We start from the raw sequence: 14,694 nt of genomic DNA, 5'->3' as shown, positions 1-14,694 counted from the left end.
TTCAAGATACGATGATCATTGCAAGTTTGGCCCGACTAACTGACCATGGACTAGATCAACAATTTCGAAGCCTATGCATGCATGATACTACCTCCATCGTGGTTTATTAGTCCCCTTAGTATTTTGTGCCAAATTTTAACCATGGCTTTACTTAGGAAAATGTTAATGCATGCCGCAAAAACGGTATCATTGGGAACTATGTTCAAATACGAATCCAACGATATAATTTTTTATGACATGCATTAACATGTTCTAAGTTAAATTTATGTTTAAATTTTGACACAAAATACAAATAGTACCAATAAACGAAGTAGTATTGTTCAATAGCAGCGTGATAATGTATATAATATTATAGGAGCATGAGTGGGGGCGAGATCCTCAGGAGAGAAGCCGCCCACTGACCCAGCTGTCGCTCCAAAACCACACCGTAGATCCATGTCCAGCCTTGATTTGATCTGCACTAAACCATGGAATACCTCTGCTCGCTTGTGCTGTTGCTCTCATATATTTGTACTACGAAGAAGGGCAAATACTTGTGCTAAGAAAATAACTCAAAACCTATTTGGCAATGCATTAACTGAATACATAAATATGCGTACAAAGGAATGTCTGAAAACTCGTACACTGTGCACATCAGGTTTGCATGGTTATTACAAGAAAGCCAACAGCAAGAAAATACTGAAACAATAAATAAAACATGTAAAATAGCAAAGGGGCGAGCGAGCTCTAGAGAAAGATTGATCGACAAATTGCAGCCTGCTCTTGCTGCTAAAAGATGCGAACAGAAGGACGGTTTGGGTGCGCTTGCAAGGAGTCCCTGAACGCAGACTCGGCACGACGCTTCACTTCATTCACGTCACTGCTGTAGACGAATGATACCACAATTTGCTGGAGAGCTAACAGGTCCTCCATGCCGACTGGGGTAGTGCCGCCCCAGTGCACCTCCCATGAATGCAGCTCGAGCCTTTGTAGCTTGGGCATTGCCCCGACCTCAAAGTGCAGGTGTGCCATAACATCGTCTTCCGCAGAGTTTAACTGATAATCTGGTTCCTCATATAATTTTGACTCAAAGTACTCCAGAGCTGGAAATAATCCTGTAAGGATTATGATAACTCCATTTGCAGCGAAATTCAACAAAGTGAAATCGAGCTCCACTAGGGAGCGCAGCTCTCCAAGAAGACGAATGTCATCTGTCGATGTCTCCCTAACAGCCAGCTCCAGACGACGGAGATAATGGAGATCACCAATCCACCTTGGAATTCTGAAGGTCACGATATCGCACATTCGAAGTGTCTCGATATAGAGGGGTGCATTAGATAATGATAACAGACTGTCACTGTCAACAAACTCCGGCACACGAAACCTGAGATGTCTCAGGTTACGAAGCTTTTCAATGGAGGAGACCAGATCATCATCAATTATTTCATTTTTAATGAAGATACAGAGCTCCCGCAAATTGGATAGCTTGCCTAGGCCTTCGATATCCTCCCACGAGCAATGTGTCAACTCAAACCCTTTCAGAGTTCGCAATAATTTCAAGTTCTCGATCCCTTCAGGCAGCCTGTGACCCCAAGCAGTCAGATGGAATAAACGGGGCAACTGAACTACATCTGATGGAATCGAACCACCATCCAGTTCCAGTGTCTCCAAATGCACTAGCCTTTTCAATTCAGACGGAAGCTTTATGTCTCGTGCTGTAACCTTCAAATACCGCAGATGAAACAATCGGTTGATATCACTGAGATCGACTGTGATCCTACTGTTTTCAACGAACAGCACCTGGAGATATCTAGGTAACAAACACTTGGACTCTCCGAATGATACAATCGATCTAACCTTTGACAGACTAGCAGCAGTGGTCCTTGATATTGCACCATCTGTTGCATAATTAGAACTCGAGCTCAGGAACAAACGGCGAACCTTGAGCTTGGATTTATGCAGTCTTTCCATGTCTTCAAAACTATATACCACACTCATGAAATTTTCTTCTTCACATTTGCTGATAATAACATCACGAATCATATCATGCACTCTGCAAGAAAGCACATCCCCAGCAACTGTCCAATGAGGCTGAATCAAGCTTCTATTGATAAGCTCATTGAAATAACTCCTTCCAACATCCTCCAAATCTTGCCCAGGTAAACCACGCACAAGGCTTTCGGCTATCCATTGTCGAACGAGATCATCCCTCATGATCTCGTGGTCCTCTGGATGCATACCAAGATGTAAGGAACATACCCGAAGATGAGCAGGAAGATGCATGTAACTAAGGTTTAATATACGCCTCATTCCTTCCATGCTGAGGTCTGTGGCAGATTGAACTCCCAAGTAACTCCTTATGCTCTCCCAATCCTGCCTTAATATTCCTGGACGACTAGCTAATATGCCGGCTATTGTAATAACAGCGAGTGGCAGTCCACCGCACTTCTTCAAAATTTGAGTTGAAATTTCTTCATATTGGGATGCATCGGCATACTGAGGCGCAAACACTCTACTAAAGAATAACCTTTTTGAGTCTTGGTCGTTGAGAGGCTTCATTTTGTAAATGCACTGCTGGCGATTGTGACATGCCTGTCGAGCCACATCTTCCACTCGTGTAGTTACTATTATTCTACTCCCATTGCCACTATCTGGAAAAGCACAACTAATGATATCCCATCTTCGTCGATCCCACAAGTCATCGACTACAATAAAGTACCTGTCATGGTTTGAATAGGTTAGTATGTACTTATAGATTGTACATGAAACCATTGAATGCCTTCAAAGAGGATGAACAAAAACAATACAAAAAACTTGATTATAGTAAATCTGCCATTTCTTAGACTAAATCAGGAGATTCATATGGCATACAACCCTAAGTAATACTAAAATTACATTCACGTGTTAAAAGTTAAAACTCAATTACAATGCATTGCATTTAATTTAGATCTGAACTATTACGTTACAAAATCATTTCACCCTCTGCCAAAATACATAGAAGATGTATTTTAAACAACGTTTGGGATATCGCTTCTCATTAACTTATCGGTCGACCCAAGATAAGAGATAAATCAGCTTATCAGCCAATTTTTCACTTTTATCGGTTAACTATTTATCGGCAAGGATTTAAAAAATCTCATGTTTTCGTATCATCAGGACCAATCAACATCACAAACGCGTAAACCATGTCATCTGTATTCCTCTTAAACGACCTGGGATGTACTGGAAATAGCCATCTTTTTTAGCCACATACACAAACTATAGGCATCAAGACTACAAAAACTCAACCAAAATAAAAAATTGGGAGCTAAATCAATTGGGTCCCACATATTTATTAATAACCGATATATCGGTCGGACCGGTAAATACCAGTGGTATTCACTAATCCTATTGGTCTGACCCAGATAAGATAAATCCGCCGATTTATCGGCTTACCGGCCGATATTTTGAATTAAAAAAGTGCAAGTTCAAATTTTGACGCAAGCATCTTGTGACATACTTTATTTCCTTAGTTACAAAATCAACATCATAAGGGTGTCCATTGAAATGCATACCATTAATATCAAATGTGTGCAAGACAACCAGCACATTATTGGATTAAATAATTTGTTGGTGAACCAATAGGAAAACAAAGAAAAATTCATCCGATATTTTTGAATCCCTACATTTTAATTAGTTTAAAGGTTAACACAAAATTCATGCATATTATTGTATTTCTATGTACTGTGTTTCCAACCGAATACCTAGACTTTTTTCATCTTATTCAAAAGAGTACGACGATGGCCATACACTCTCCATCTCCTTCAGGAGCGACATGACAAACAAAGGTCAAGCCATCCTGATCTAACGGTATCACCCCTACTGGCACTGCAAGTATGTGCCGCCGGCAGGGCCTGCCTGCCTCCATTCTGACTCCAAATGTCATGCCAGTGCTCCAGGGGCAAGGGTTACTTTCTAGGCGAATGTGGAGGCTTATGGACTATGGAAGCAATAAGGATGGATAAAAGATAAGAAATGACGTACAACCAAACGGGTTATAAGATTGAAACAAAAAGGTTACGTAGACTAAAATGCGCAAGGGTACCCATATAAAATAGATTATAATGAGGCAGAGTGTCTCTAACACACAAAATGGACTATATCACCCATTTATCTAAAGTGGCATGTTTCTATATCCACCATCAATTCTTTTATGAGGTACATGGAAACAAGGTAACTTATCTTTGTCCTACAACTTTGGTCTTAATTATCCTTTTTATGAGCTCAATTTTTTCTTGGACAAAAGCTAAAATATGATTTGTCCTATGCTCAAAAGAAGCCTCTTTAACTACTGCTTAAAAAAAATGTTAAATCATGCCACAATCTCCTCTCTAAAGTGTCAGTCAAAAGATGAGCATCAATTGAATCTCAGAGTTAGATCATCCACTAGCTATACCATGCAATTCCATGAGTGACTATTTGAAATAAATAAGTACCTCTTGTCTCTGAGATACTCTTGAAGCTCACTGACGATATCTTGCACCTCGTGAGTGCCACAAGTGTTTCCCCCAAGCTTAGATTGTAGCCCAATCAAGAGCACTGCCATGTCGGGTCTTTGGGAAACCGACACAAATGCCTTACAGTTGAATTGTTCGCCGATCTTATCATACACCTGTTTGGCAAGTGTAGTTTTACCAAGACCTCCGAATCCCACAACCGACACCACCTTGAGTTTTTCCTCTCTATCTGCTAGCCAACTGACAAGCTCTTCCCTTGGACCATCAATACCCACAAGGGAGGCCGCCTTTCTGTAGAGTGCCGACACCCGAGGATCGACGAGCACAAGGGTAGAGCTAGAGCTACTGCTATCATCAAGCTTGTACCTTTTGCGTCGATGATTCGCCTTTATGGCACGATCCTTGAGCTCCTGAATCTGGCTTGTAAACTGGTGACGCGCCCACAGGGTCTTGACAAGTTGAGTGGTCCGCTCGATAAAACCAGCGTTTTCACTGGCACTTCCAAGATTGAGAAGGAAGTCATCGAGGCAATCTTCCATGTCGTAGGCCATGTCCCTGACATGGTCCCGCCAGTCCTTGGTCAAGGGATCTAGTTCATCCCTCAGCCCCAGCTCCTCCAGGAAGGCTTTCATGGTGCTGAGCTCCTCCTCGAGGAACCGCACATGATGCTCCACCCCTTCGAGCTTCTGGCACTCGTCGCCCAGAAGGTCGGTGAGCTTGGCGAGGAGGTTGTTGACGATTTCTGACATCTTGATCTTGATCTCTCGTTTCTCGCTTGTGTGCTGCGAGTAAGCGCGGCGGCGCTGGCGCACAGGGACCGACGGATCTGTGGCCGGAGGAGGATTGGGGATTGGGCGGTGGTGCGGCTGGACAGGAGAGTGGGGATTGAGGAGAGGAGATCTGAAAATCTGATGGCGATTTGGTTTGGGGCCTCCGAGAGGGAAGATGAAGGAGAGCGGAGGGTGGAGTCAAGGTCAACGCGCGCTTCTGCGCCTGGGAGAGGGGAAATGGGAAGGAAACTCACGTTGCTTTGCTACTAGTCGTTGCTTCTGCGCCTGGGAGAGGGGAAATGAGTACTAGTAATTGTGAGTGTTTTTTCTTTTGTAGTCTAGCTAGTTGTTAGTTTATGCACTCGTGACCGTGAGACGCTTTGTTAAGTAGCTCAGCTAGGCCGATCCGTTGTGTGCTTTTTTGAAATTAACCTTCTTTTTCACCATCCCTTTCAGGGCATCTCCAACAACGACCCATAAGTTTCCTCCCGCATCTGTCTATGGACAAAGAGAATCAGTCCGCGCACACGGATGCGGGAGGCAGCCATCCAACGCTAGCCACATACATTTCAAACATCCTTTCAACAAACCGGATGAAATTCATGCAAACTCTAGCGGATTTCATATAAATCAGACGAGAACGGTTATATTTAGAGATATTTTAACTAAAAAGTTAAAACTATGTGCACGTACGGTCGCGCGGAGCTCCACTCCCATGATACGGCTGGCCGAGGCAGATCCCTTCGTCTTCCCCATGTTCGGCAGCCCGCTAACCGGACTGCCTGGAGTTCCAGAGGAATATTCTTTCCTCGTATCTTCCCTATGTCCGGCCGTGCTGCTCATCAGAGTGGCGAAGAGGGTGCTTCAGCTAGAGGGGAAGGGTGCTTCCGTGGATGCCCAGGATGGTCTAAGATAAAGAAGAAACCGGGCGGGTCACCGGCTGTACAGGTCGGGGACGCGTCGGCGGTGGCCCTCACCGGCTGTACAAGTCGGGGATGCGTCGGCGGTGGCCCTCCTGGGACCCAAGCAGCGACGGCCTCCTGTGTTCTACTTTTCCTCAGTGTTGTCAGTGGACACAAACGCGTTGGCCATCGACTCGTCGATCTCTGCGCACCCAACTTCTTTTTCTGCCTGCATGGCGCGGCTACGCGGGTGTCGATGATGAATGATGCGGTTGCAAGCACTGGAGGCGCGGTATGACGCGGCGGCGTCGATGCCCGTGCCGCCATGCTCCTCGCCATACTGGCCTGGAGCAACTCGCCGCTCCTCCGCGAGCTAGCTTGGAGCGCCGAGTTGCTGAACCACGTGCTGGCTTGGGGCGGCAACTGGCTCCGTCAGGCTACGCGAGGGAGGTGGAGCAGCGAGCCGTGTCTGCCGGGCTCGATGGGCCACCCAGCCTGCTTATATGCCGGAGAACTTCTCTTCCTGCTCGTCAGATGCCATCAAAACAGTGTAGAAATTAGTAGAAGAAGGAGATGTGGAGTGGCGGAGTGGTGCGACCTTGCCTGACGTCTAGCCTCATTTAAATACAATGCAGACGGGAGGAGCTCGGTCAGCGTTGCGTTTAATGCCACCCCGCTCCTGAACGGGCGTGTGGCCGGAGTAGATTTGCAGCGGGCGGCGCCCTCGGCCGGCGCGCTACTTCAATGGCGGAGGCAGTGAGAGGACGCGTCCGCCTTGAGCCGCCTTTAATGTGGAGCGTCGCGCTCTATAGTAGCATGAATGTGTGCAGCTGGCGTCGAACGGGAACACGCGTGGGCAAGGGAGGGGGTTTCGGTGGGCCATGACGGTCAGAAGCAGGCGTGACAGCCGGACTCCGGCAATCCTCCCCACGTTTATCTCCGGCTTGCTGGAGAAATCACATCCGATCCGCTCCGCGGACCGATACATAACCGTCTTGGATGGCTTTCTCGGTCTGGACAGCACGGTCCAAACGGTTACGGAAGATTTAAGGGTCACCGTTGGAGATGCCTTTAAAACCCTTTTGGTCATTTCCAAGTGGCCGTGAAACTGAAAAATAACTGACAGAGAATAACTCGCAACTCCTGGGAAATTATTCGCTTCCCCGCATCGCTTAACAAGTGACCCGGGCGTCAACGTCCTCTTTCTACCTGCTCCTCCCCCTTCTTGTCATCGGTGGCCACTGTGGTGGCGTCAGGGTGGGTCTTCTTCATTCGCATGACGCTCTGGTTTGTGGTTGCTGACAAATCTTGGCTTTGGGACATTACTAGGAAACTGCTTATAAAAGGTCAAATCAGTGGGTAAGCTGAGTGACCAGTCACTGATAATCTAACCAAATGTCAGTGACGGGTTCAAAACGTGTCCCGGAATTACGTTATCAGCTACTTCCTCCATCCAAAAATACTTGTCGAAGAAATGCATAAAAATAAATATATGTAGAACTAAAATACATCTAGATACATCCATTCACCCACGAGTATTTCCGGACTGAGGAAGTACCAGTCATTGGCAGTCTGCGCCCAGATTAGCCATGGGCTAAAATTACTAGCAGCGGGTGATCAAGCATGCCGCCACTGGTTGTTAGAGAAACAGCGGTGAGCTGACTGTCTGCTAATATGACTATTATGGCCCAGCATAGCCCACGGCGGTCTTCTAGTATGGCCCGTATTTTGGTTCTGTGTATCGTTTTTTAGATTTTAATGTTTCATTTTTATGGTACAGTATGAAAAATTGTTTAAACTTTGTACGTTTTATTATCTTGTATATTTTAGGCATTTTATTAATGAAATGTGTTTGTTGCGGTATGCTGACTTGTCACTTTATAGTTAAATATACACATGAATTATACATTACATTTTTGTCATATTTCAACTAAATCAAAGCGTGTGACATATATTTTATAAATCTTCGTCGGCGTCCGTGAGTCCTAGAAAGCTTCCGACCTCCATGCCCCTGTTGTTCCCTTCCTCTGTGTCCATGTCCGATGGCCGTGAGCCTCGAGGACTGAATCTGTGGCAGCCGGCGAGGAACAATAGACATAGGACATGGACAGGCCCAAATGAGATGCGAGGCTCTGCCATCTCCCATGCCCTACTCCTTATTGGAGTCCACACGCTGGTCGTCGCAGGTAGATGTGAGGTCCACGATGTACGTGGACGGACCGATCCCATGGTCGAAGCGGCACCAATGGGGGTCAGTTGGTGGTGCATCCGAGACCACCGCGCGAGCATTACGCGCGGCCTCGCAGAGCACCTCCTGCTCTTGTGGACGTAGTTTGGGTTCTCCGCCGCCATGGCCACCACGGCCTCCTCGCGCACAAACTCGCCGTAGATCTGGCCGTCCGCCAGCCGGTGCGTGTCTAGGAGACGGAGGTTGACGTGCTGCTCCTCCTGCGCTAGCCGAATGCAGACACCATGATTACATTGGTGCTCAAAGTATCTCTGATTTGCAGAAAGTGATAATGTGTATGAATCCTTTAAATTAAACTACCCATGTAGTTCACATTCTTTTGAAGTAAAAGAATGTGGTGGTAATGCACCACCACCTAGTCATGTTATGACACTGAACAAAAAAGGTAGAAATTGAAAAAAAAAATTGGATAAATAATTTTGCAACAAGCTGAATCAGATACTTAGTCCTGACTTTCAATGACAAATCTTTCAGATCCAACCATCGTGTGCATATTACACTCGAAATCCGGACATCGTCATTGTTAACCTGACTTGAAAATACTATTAGTATTTGCAGAAAGGTTAATTCCGGAAATTATAAAAAAAGTGAATAGATCAGGAAACAACTAGATTAGATTACTCTCCGTCCTTGGGACTCTTGAATAAGATCCCATTCATCATCCTCAAGAATAATTAATATATTGGCCCATACTTCAACCTTGTCGGTGTCATTTGCATCAACAATAAATAGATACACACCCTCTATGAAAGACTCAATGAATAATTATTGAAGTTGAGAGCAAGTGAGTAATATTTTGGGCCCAGAGCGAAGTTAATACAATTTGTTTTACTAAAAGATTAACCAGCCAAGTTCTATACGGAGCGGCCAGCATCCTGAGCAAGACATCGATACACCGTAACCTTTTAGTCCCACATACTGCTCATTTGCATTGCATTGCATAATGAGAGATCTGAAATAAATGAATGTCCATTCCCCATATGAAAATCACTTTTTTTGCTACTTTGTAGTGCTCTCAGCATTCCATTATTTGTGCTGGAATCAACTGTTGAATGAGTGTGTTTGGCCATACATGGAGTCTTGTCTTCTGGCATTAACGTTTGTAACGAATAGGGGGGAAATGGTTATCTTACAGGTAGGTGGCTGGCCTCATTCGCACAAGTATGAACAATATATACTTGTGTTGGAATCAAGTGTTGAATGAGTGCGTTTGGGGTTTGGCCATACATGGTGTGTCTTGTCTTGTCTTCTGGCATTAGCATTTGTAATGAATAGGGGGGATGGTTATCTTATAGGTGGCCGGCTGGCCCCATTGGCACATGTATGAACAATATATAATTGTATTGGAATCAAGTGTTGAATGCGTGTATTTGGTCATACATGGAGTCCTGTCTTCTGGCATTATTAGCGTTTGTAATGACAAGGGGAAATGGTTATCTTACAGGTACCGACTGGCCTCATTCACGCAAGTATGAACAATATTACTCACGCCGTCCCTTTCTCAGTATTTTTTATTAAGTTTTTTTAGTCTATTTTTTATTAAGTTGGTAAGCTGTAAGCATCACATTGCACTTTGGTAGTATACCGGCATTGAGAAATATTAGGGTCTGCATTGAACAGGAAAAATGGTCATCTTATAGTAGGTAGCCAACTGCCTAACTTGCCTCATTAGCACAAGTACAAACAATATAGTTATATTATTCATGTCGTCTCTTTCTTAGTATTGTTTGTTAAGTTGGTTCGCATTATTGCTGCACACTAATCATTTCCCCCTTACGCGGACAGTGATGCTATACGGCAGCACTTGTATCTACATAGTAATACTCACTAGTAGGAAAGGGGGCAAAGGTCCAAGCCGGGTCAGCCTATTAGTCCCGGTTCAGTCCAGAACCGAGACCCATGGGGGCATTGGACCCGGTTCGTGAGCCCCGGGGGCCGGCCGGGCCACGTGGGCCGTTGGTCCCGGTTCGTCCTATGGAGGAACAACCTTTCCAACATGGATGACTATGTTGCAAAATTTGAAGGAGCTCATGCTAGAAAATCTTGACTGTTTGGAGAGATGGGGGGAAATAGATAATGGTGAGATGCATAGTGAAGACATAATAATCTTTCATCGGCTTGAGAAGTTACGTATTATGGGCTGTACAAAGTTGACAGCATTGCCAGGACGCCCGTCCTTCCCTGAGCTCCAGAATGCTTTTATCCGACGTTGTCCATAGTTGAGAATCACAGCTGAATCATCAAAGCTCAGTGTATTAAACGTGAACGGAAGTGAGGTATAGTTGTTCCGGTGGTTATCTGGACATATGACTTCATTGACCAATTTGGGATTGCGGAGCACTGAATACAGAGCCACCCCGGAGGCTCAGTATGGACTGAGGGAAGTGTTGGATGTCAAGGAAAAATTGAATGATGATGATATACCCCTCACAGTTTTGGTGTTAGAGAGCATTAAGCCAAGTATAACAGAGCTATGTGCATGTTCTGTACACCTTCAAGATTTGTCAATTAATTTCTGTGATCCACTGGCTAGAAAGAGAGTTCCAAGGATTGGTATCCTTGAGGAAGCTCCGGATTTGGCGATGCGATAATCTGACTGGATATGCACCAGATTCTGCCGAGCCATCAACATCATCAGAAACGTGTCAACTCCTGCCAAGTCTAGAGTCTCTGGTGATAAAGGCATGCCACAGGTTGTTTGAGGTCTTCAACGTACCTCCATCTCTCAGGAGAATGGAAATTGATTATTGTGAAATGGTTGAGTCCCCATTCGGCAGGAGGCTGCAGCAAGGACAGTCAGCATTGTCCATTCATCAACGGTCATCTAGTATGCCCGAGGTGTCATCATCATCGCCCGGAGCAGTGCTAGAACATTTAGAAGAACTAACACTAAAATGTGTTATGGCTTAACGGGGGTCCTCCATCTCCATCCGTCCCTCAAGGAGCTAGATAATTCGTCGCTGCGGTGGGTTGACACCCGCTCGGGAGAACTCCCATGGCTGAAGCACCTAGAGCTTTCTGGATGCCTTAGAATGTCATCCCTACCGGATGGGCTAGTATCATACTTATTTCTCAAATATCTTGGCATTAGCTACTGCCCTGATCTGAAGACGCTCCCTGCAAGCCTGCAAAAACTGCTGGGCAGCATTGATAGGGAAGATGTAGATGCTCATTATTATGGAAGTAAGCGCGCATAATACAATTACTTCCTCTGTTACTTACTAGTGAGTACTTAATGCACTAGCCAGATAATGGTAATATCATCACTAGTGGGACAACAGAAAACTGATTGTTTCTTCAACCTAAATTCGTCATTTCTTAATTTATTGATGCCCCTTTAAGTGTAAGTTTTTACATGATTAATCTGTACAGATAAAGCCTATACTGCTGAAACCGAAGACTTGGAAATATGCCATCCGTAGAGATTAGAGAGCTAAGAACAGAATCACAAGAATACCAATACCAGTATGGAAGTTGTGTCAAGGCCTCTACTTCCAGCCCACAAGGAGGAGCACCGTTCGTGACCCAAGAGGGCCGGCCCAGCAAGCGGGCCCAGCATCCGTCGACACGATATGCCGAGAAGGATTGGGCGCTTAACTGAGTGGTTATAAATAGCGCCTCTGTGTAATTAGTCGGTGGCGAATTGGTAATGGCTGAGGCCATTGGCTTGTAAATCAATCCTTCCTCTATATCGAATACATCACAGAATTGAGAGTGAATACGAGATGCCGCCATAGTTTTCCCCGTCCCTCTCCAATCCCTAGCTAGATCCTAACAATTGGTACTCAGAGCCCAAATTTTCCCCCACTTCACGCTGGATCACAGCCACGAGACGCGGTTGGCGGCGGCGGCGGCGCGCCGACGACAGGAGCTCATGGAGCACCTGAGCGCCGAAGGCAAGGCGATCTACGAGACCATCACCCAAGCAAGCGAGGCGGCCCATCTACGTCACCAGAAGGAGCTCGATGCGCTCATTGTGGCGGCGGTGGGGAGTGTCGTCGATGCTGCGGTGTCGCGTTCCGTCGGGGCGGCGGTCGACAAGGCGGTGGAGGCAGCGATGGGGACGGTCGTCAACGATATGCAGGCGTACACCGACGGGGCGGAAGCCGACCTCCTCAAGCAAATTCAGGACCTCCGCGCCGCCAAGAGCACCACCTTCCGCGCCAGCGATTTGGAGGGATTCGAGCGTTCGCCTACGGCCACGGCAGAGGCGAATCAGGCAGGATTCAAGGCGTCGCTGTCGACCAGAGGACCAGGTTCAAGCACGCAAGCACTGTATGTTCCGCCGGTCGCTAGAGGTATACCTGAACCGCGGTCGAGTTCATCTTTTTCTAGTCTATTGCAACGCGAGCGGAGGAACAATTCGTCAGGCCATGGGAAACCCCCCTCTGTTGATTTCCCAAAATTTGATGGGGAGAATCCAAAGCTTTGGCAAACACGGTGTGTGGACTATTTTGCTATGTTTGACACTGATCCGGATCTCTGGATTGCTATTGCCGCTATGCAATTCGAAGGAGCAGCAGCACGTTGGTTATCGTCAGTTCAATACAAATTTGTTCGATCATCGTGGGAGGATTTTTGTGCTGCAGTTCTGAATCGTTTTGGCCGCAACCAACATCAGTCCTTGGTGCGCAAACTTTACCGGCTGAAACAGACAGGGACAGTGGAAGATTATGTTAGTCAGTTTTCTGAACTTATGGACCAGTTGACTGCTTATGAACCAGAGCCAGATATGCTGCGCTATACAACCCGTTTCATGGATGGTTTGAAGGCAAGTGTGCGTATGACATTAGCGGTGCAGCGACCTGCTGATCTCGACACTGCTTATTCCATTGCTGCAGTACATGACGAAATGGGAGAGCTCGATAGTGATACTTATACTGCTGGTCGTCGCTCTTTGTCCTCGTGTGTGTATGGGCGTTCTGACAAAATAGTTCCTGTCAAAGCTATTGAGGAAACTAGAGACAAGCCTAAGGTCAATGCTCTAGAGGATAAGTTGGCTACACTTAAGGCTTATAGCCGAGCAAAAGGCCTTTGTTTCATTTGTGGTGAGCGCTGGGGTCGAGATCATAAGTGCAATCAGACTGTGCAACTGCATGTAGTGCAAGAGATGCTAGAATTTTGTGCCTTGGATAATGGTGATTCTGAGGATAGTGATATGGATCTGATGGTATTGTCAGCTGACACACAGACTGCAACAGGCGGTTCTTCGGCTATCAGGCTTGATTGTCAGCTAGCTGGTCATAAGGTCATCTTCTTGCTTGACTCGGGAAGTTCCCACTCATTCATCAGTGATCGTTTAGCAGCTCATGTGCCTGGTATGCAACAGTTGCCCAAACAACAGAGTGTGAGAATTGCTGGTGGTGGACAATTGCAGTGTACACATGTTATTCCTCAGTGTTTGTGGTCAGCCAGGGGGCATGAATTTGAGTGTGATTTCAGAGTGCTACCATTGAAACATTATGATGGCATAGTGGGCATGGATTGGCTTTCTTCTCTCGGCACTATGCAAGTGAACTGGCTTGAAAAATGGTTGGTATTCGAGTATAAGGGAGCTCCAATATTTTTGCAAGGACATCCTCCTACTTCCTTTAATTGCACTGTCGTCGAGCTCCATTTGGTTCAACCAGCTAGCGACAAGAGTCCAGTTGTTCCTCTTCCGGCACCTATACAGGAACTGTTGGATGAATATGCTAGTGTGTTTGCTATTCCCACTTCTCTTCCACCGCGACGAGCTTGTGATCATCGCATTCCTCTGATTGAAGGAGCTCAGCCAGTAAATATCCGACCCTATAGGTATTCTCCAGAACTGAAAACAGAAATCGAGAAACAGATAAAAGAGATGTTGGAATCTGGAGTAATTTCACCTAGTTCAACTCCTTTTGCTTCCCCTGTTATCATGATTCGCAAGAAATATGGGACATGGCGGCTCTTTGTGGACTATCGGCACCTTAATCTGATCACATTGAAGACCAAATATCCCCTACCTACGATTGATGAGTTACTCGATGAGTTGACAGGAGCATCTTGGTTTTCCAAGCTTGATCTTCGTGCAGGTTACCATCAAATTCGTTTGGCCCCGGGTGAAGAATAGAAAACAGCCTTCCATACGCATAATGGACATTACCAGTTTAATGTCCTCGCTTTTGGCCTAACAGATGGTCCTCCTACTTTTCAATCTGTCATGAATTATGATCTGGCTCCAGTACTACGTAAGTGTGCTGTTGTGTTCTTCGACGATATACTCATCTACAGTCTAACATTGGAAGAACATATTCAACATTTGAAAGAGGTGTTGC

The 14,694-nt window shown here is 45.9% G+C and overlaps 2 protein-coding genes across 2 annotated transcripts; one reads left to right on the top strand and one right to left on the bottom strand.

The window, feature by feature from the left end:
• Positions 1-651: 651 nt before the first annotated feature.
• Positions 652-5,373, bottom strand: LOC123161939 (disease resistance protein RGA5-like). The gene is made up of 2 exons (XM_044579749.1): positions 4,455-5,373; positions 652-2,698 (listed from the first exon to the last, which is right to left on the bottom strand). The coding sequence occupies exons 1-2, from the start codon at positions 5,222-5,224 to the stop codon at positions 769-771; spliced, it is 2,700 nt and encodes an 899-aa protein (XP_044435684.1). The 5' UTR covers positions 5,225-5,373; the 3' UTR covers positions 652-768.
• A 6,680-nt stretch (positions 5,374-12,053) lies between these two features.
• LOC123163106 (uncharacterized) lies at positions 12,054-14,492 on the top strand. The gene has a single exon (XM_044580867.1). It carries the CDS (start codon positions 12,270-12,272, stop codon positions 14,487-14,489), a length of 2,220 nt encoding a protein of 739 aa, XP_044436802.1. The 5' UTR covers positions 12,054-12,269; the 3' UTR covers positions 14,490-14,492.
• Positions 14,493-14,694: the final 202 nt, after the last annotated feature.

This window comes from Triticum aestivum, chromosome 7B, assembly GCF_018294505.1.
Source record: "Triticum aestivum cultivar Chinese Spring chromosome 7B, IWGSC CS RefSeq v2.1, whole genome shotgun sequence".
Classification (NCBI taxonomy): Eukaryota; Viridiplantae; Streptophyta; class Magnoliopsida; order Poales; family Poaceae; genus Triticum; species Triticum aestivum.
The sequence above is the reverse complement of the archived record's forward strand: the minus strand, read 5'-3'. Positions and strand labels throughout refer to the sequence as shown.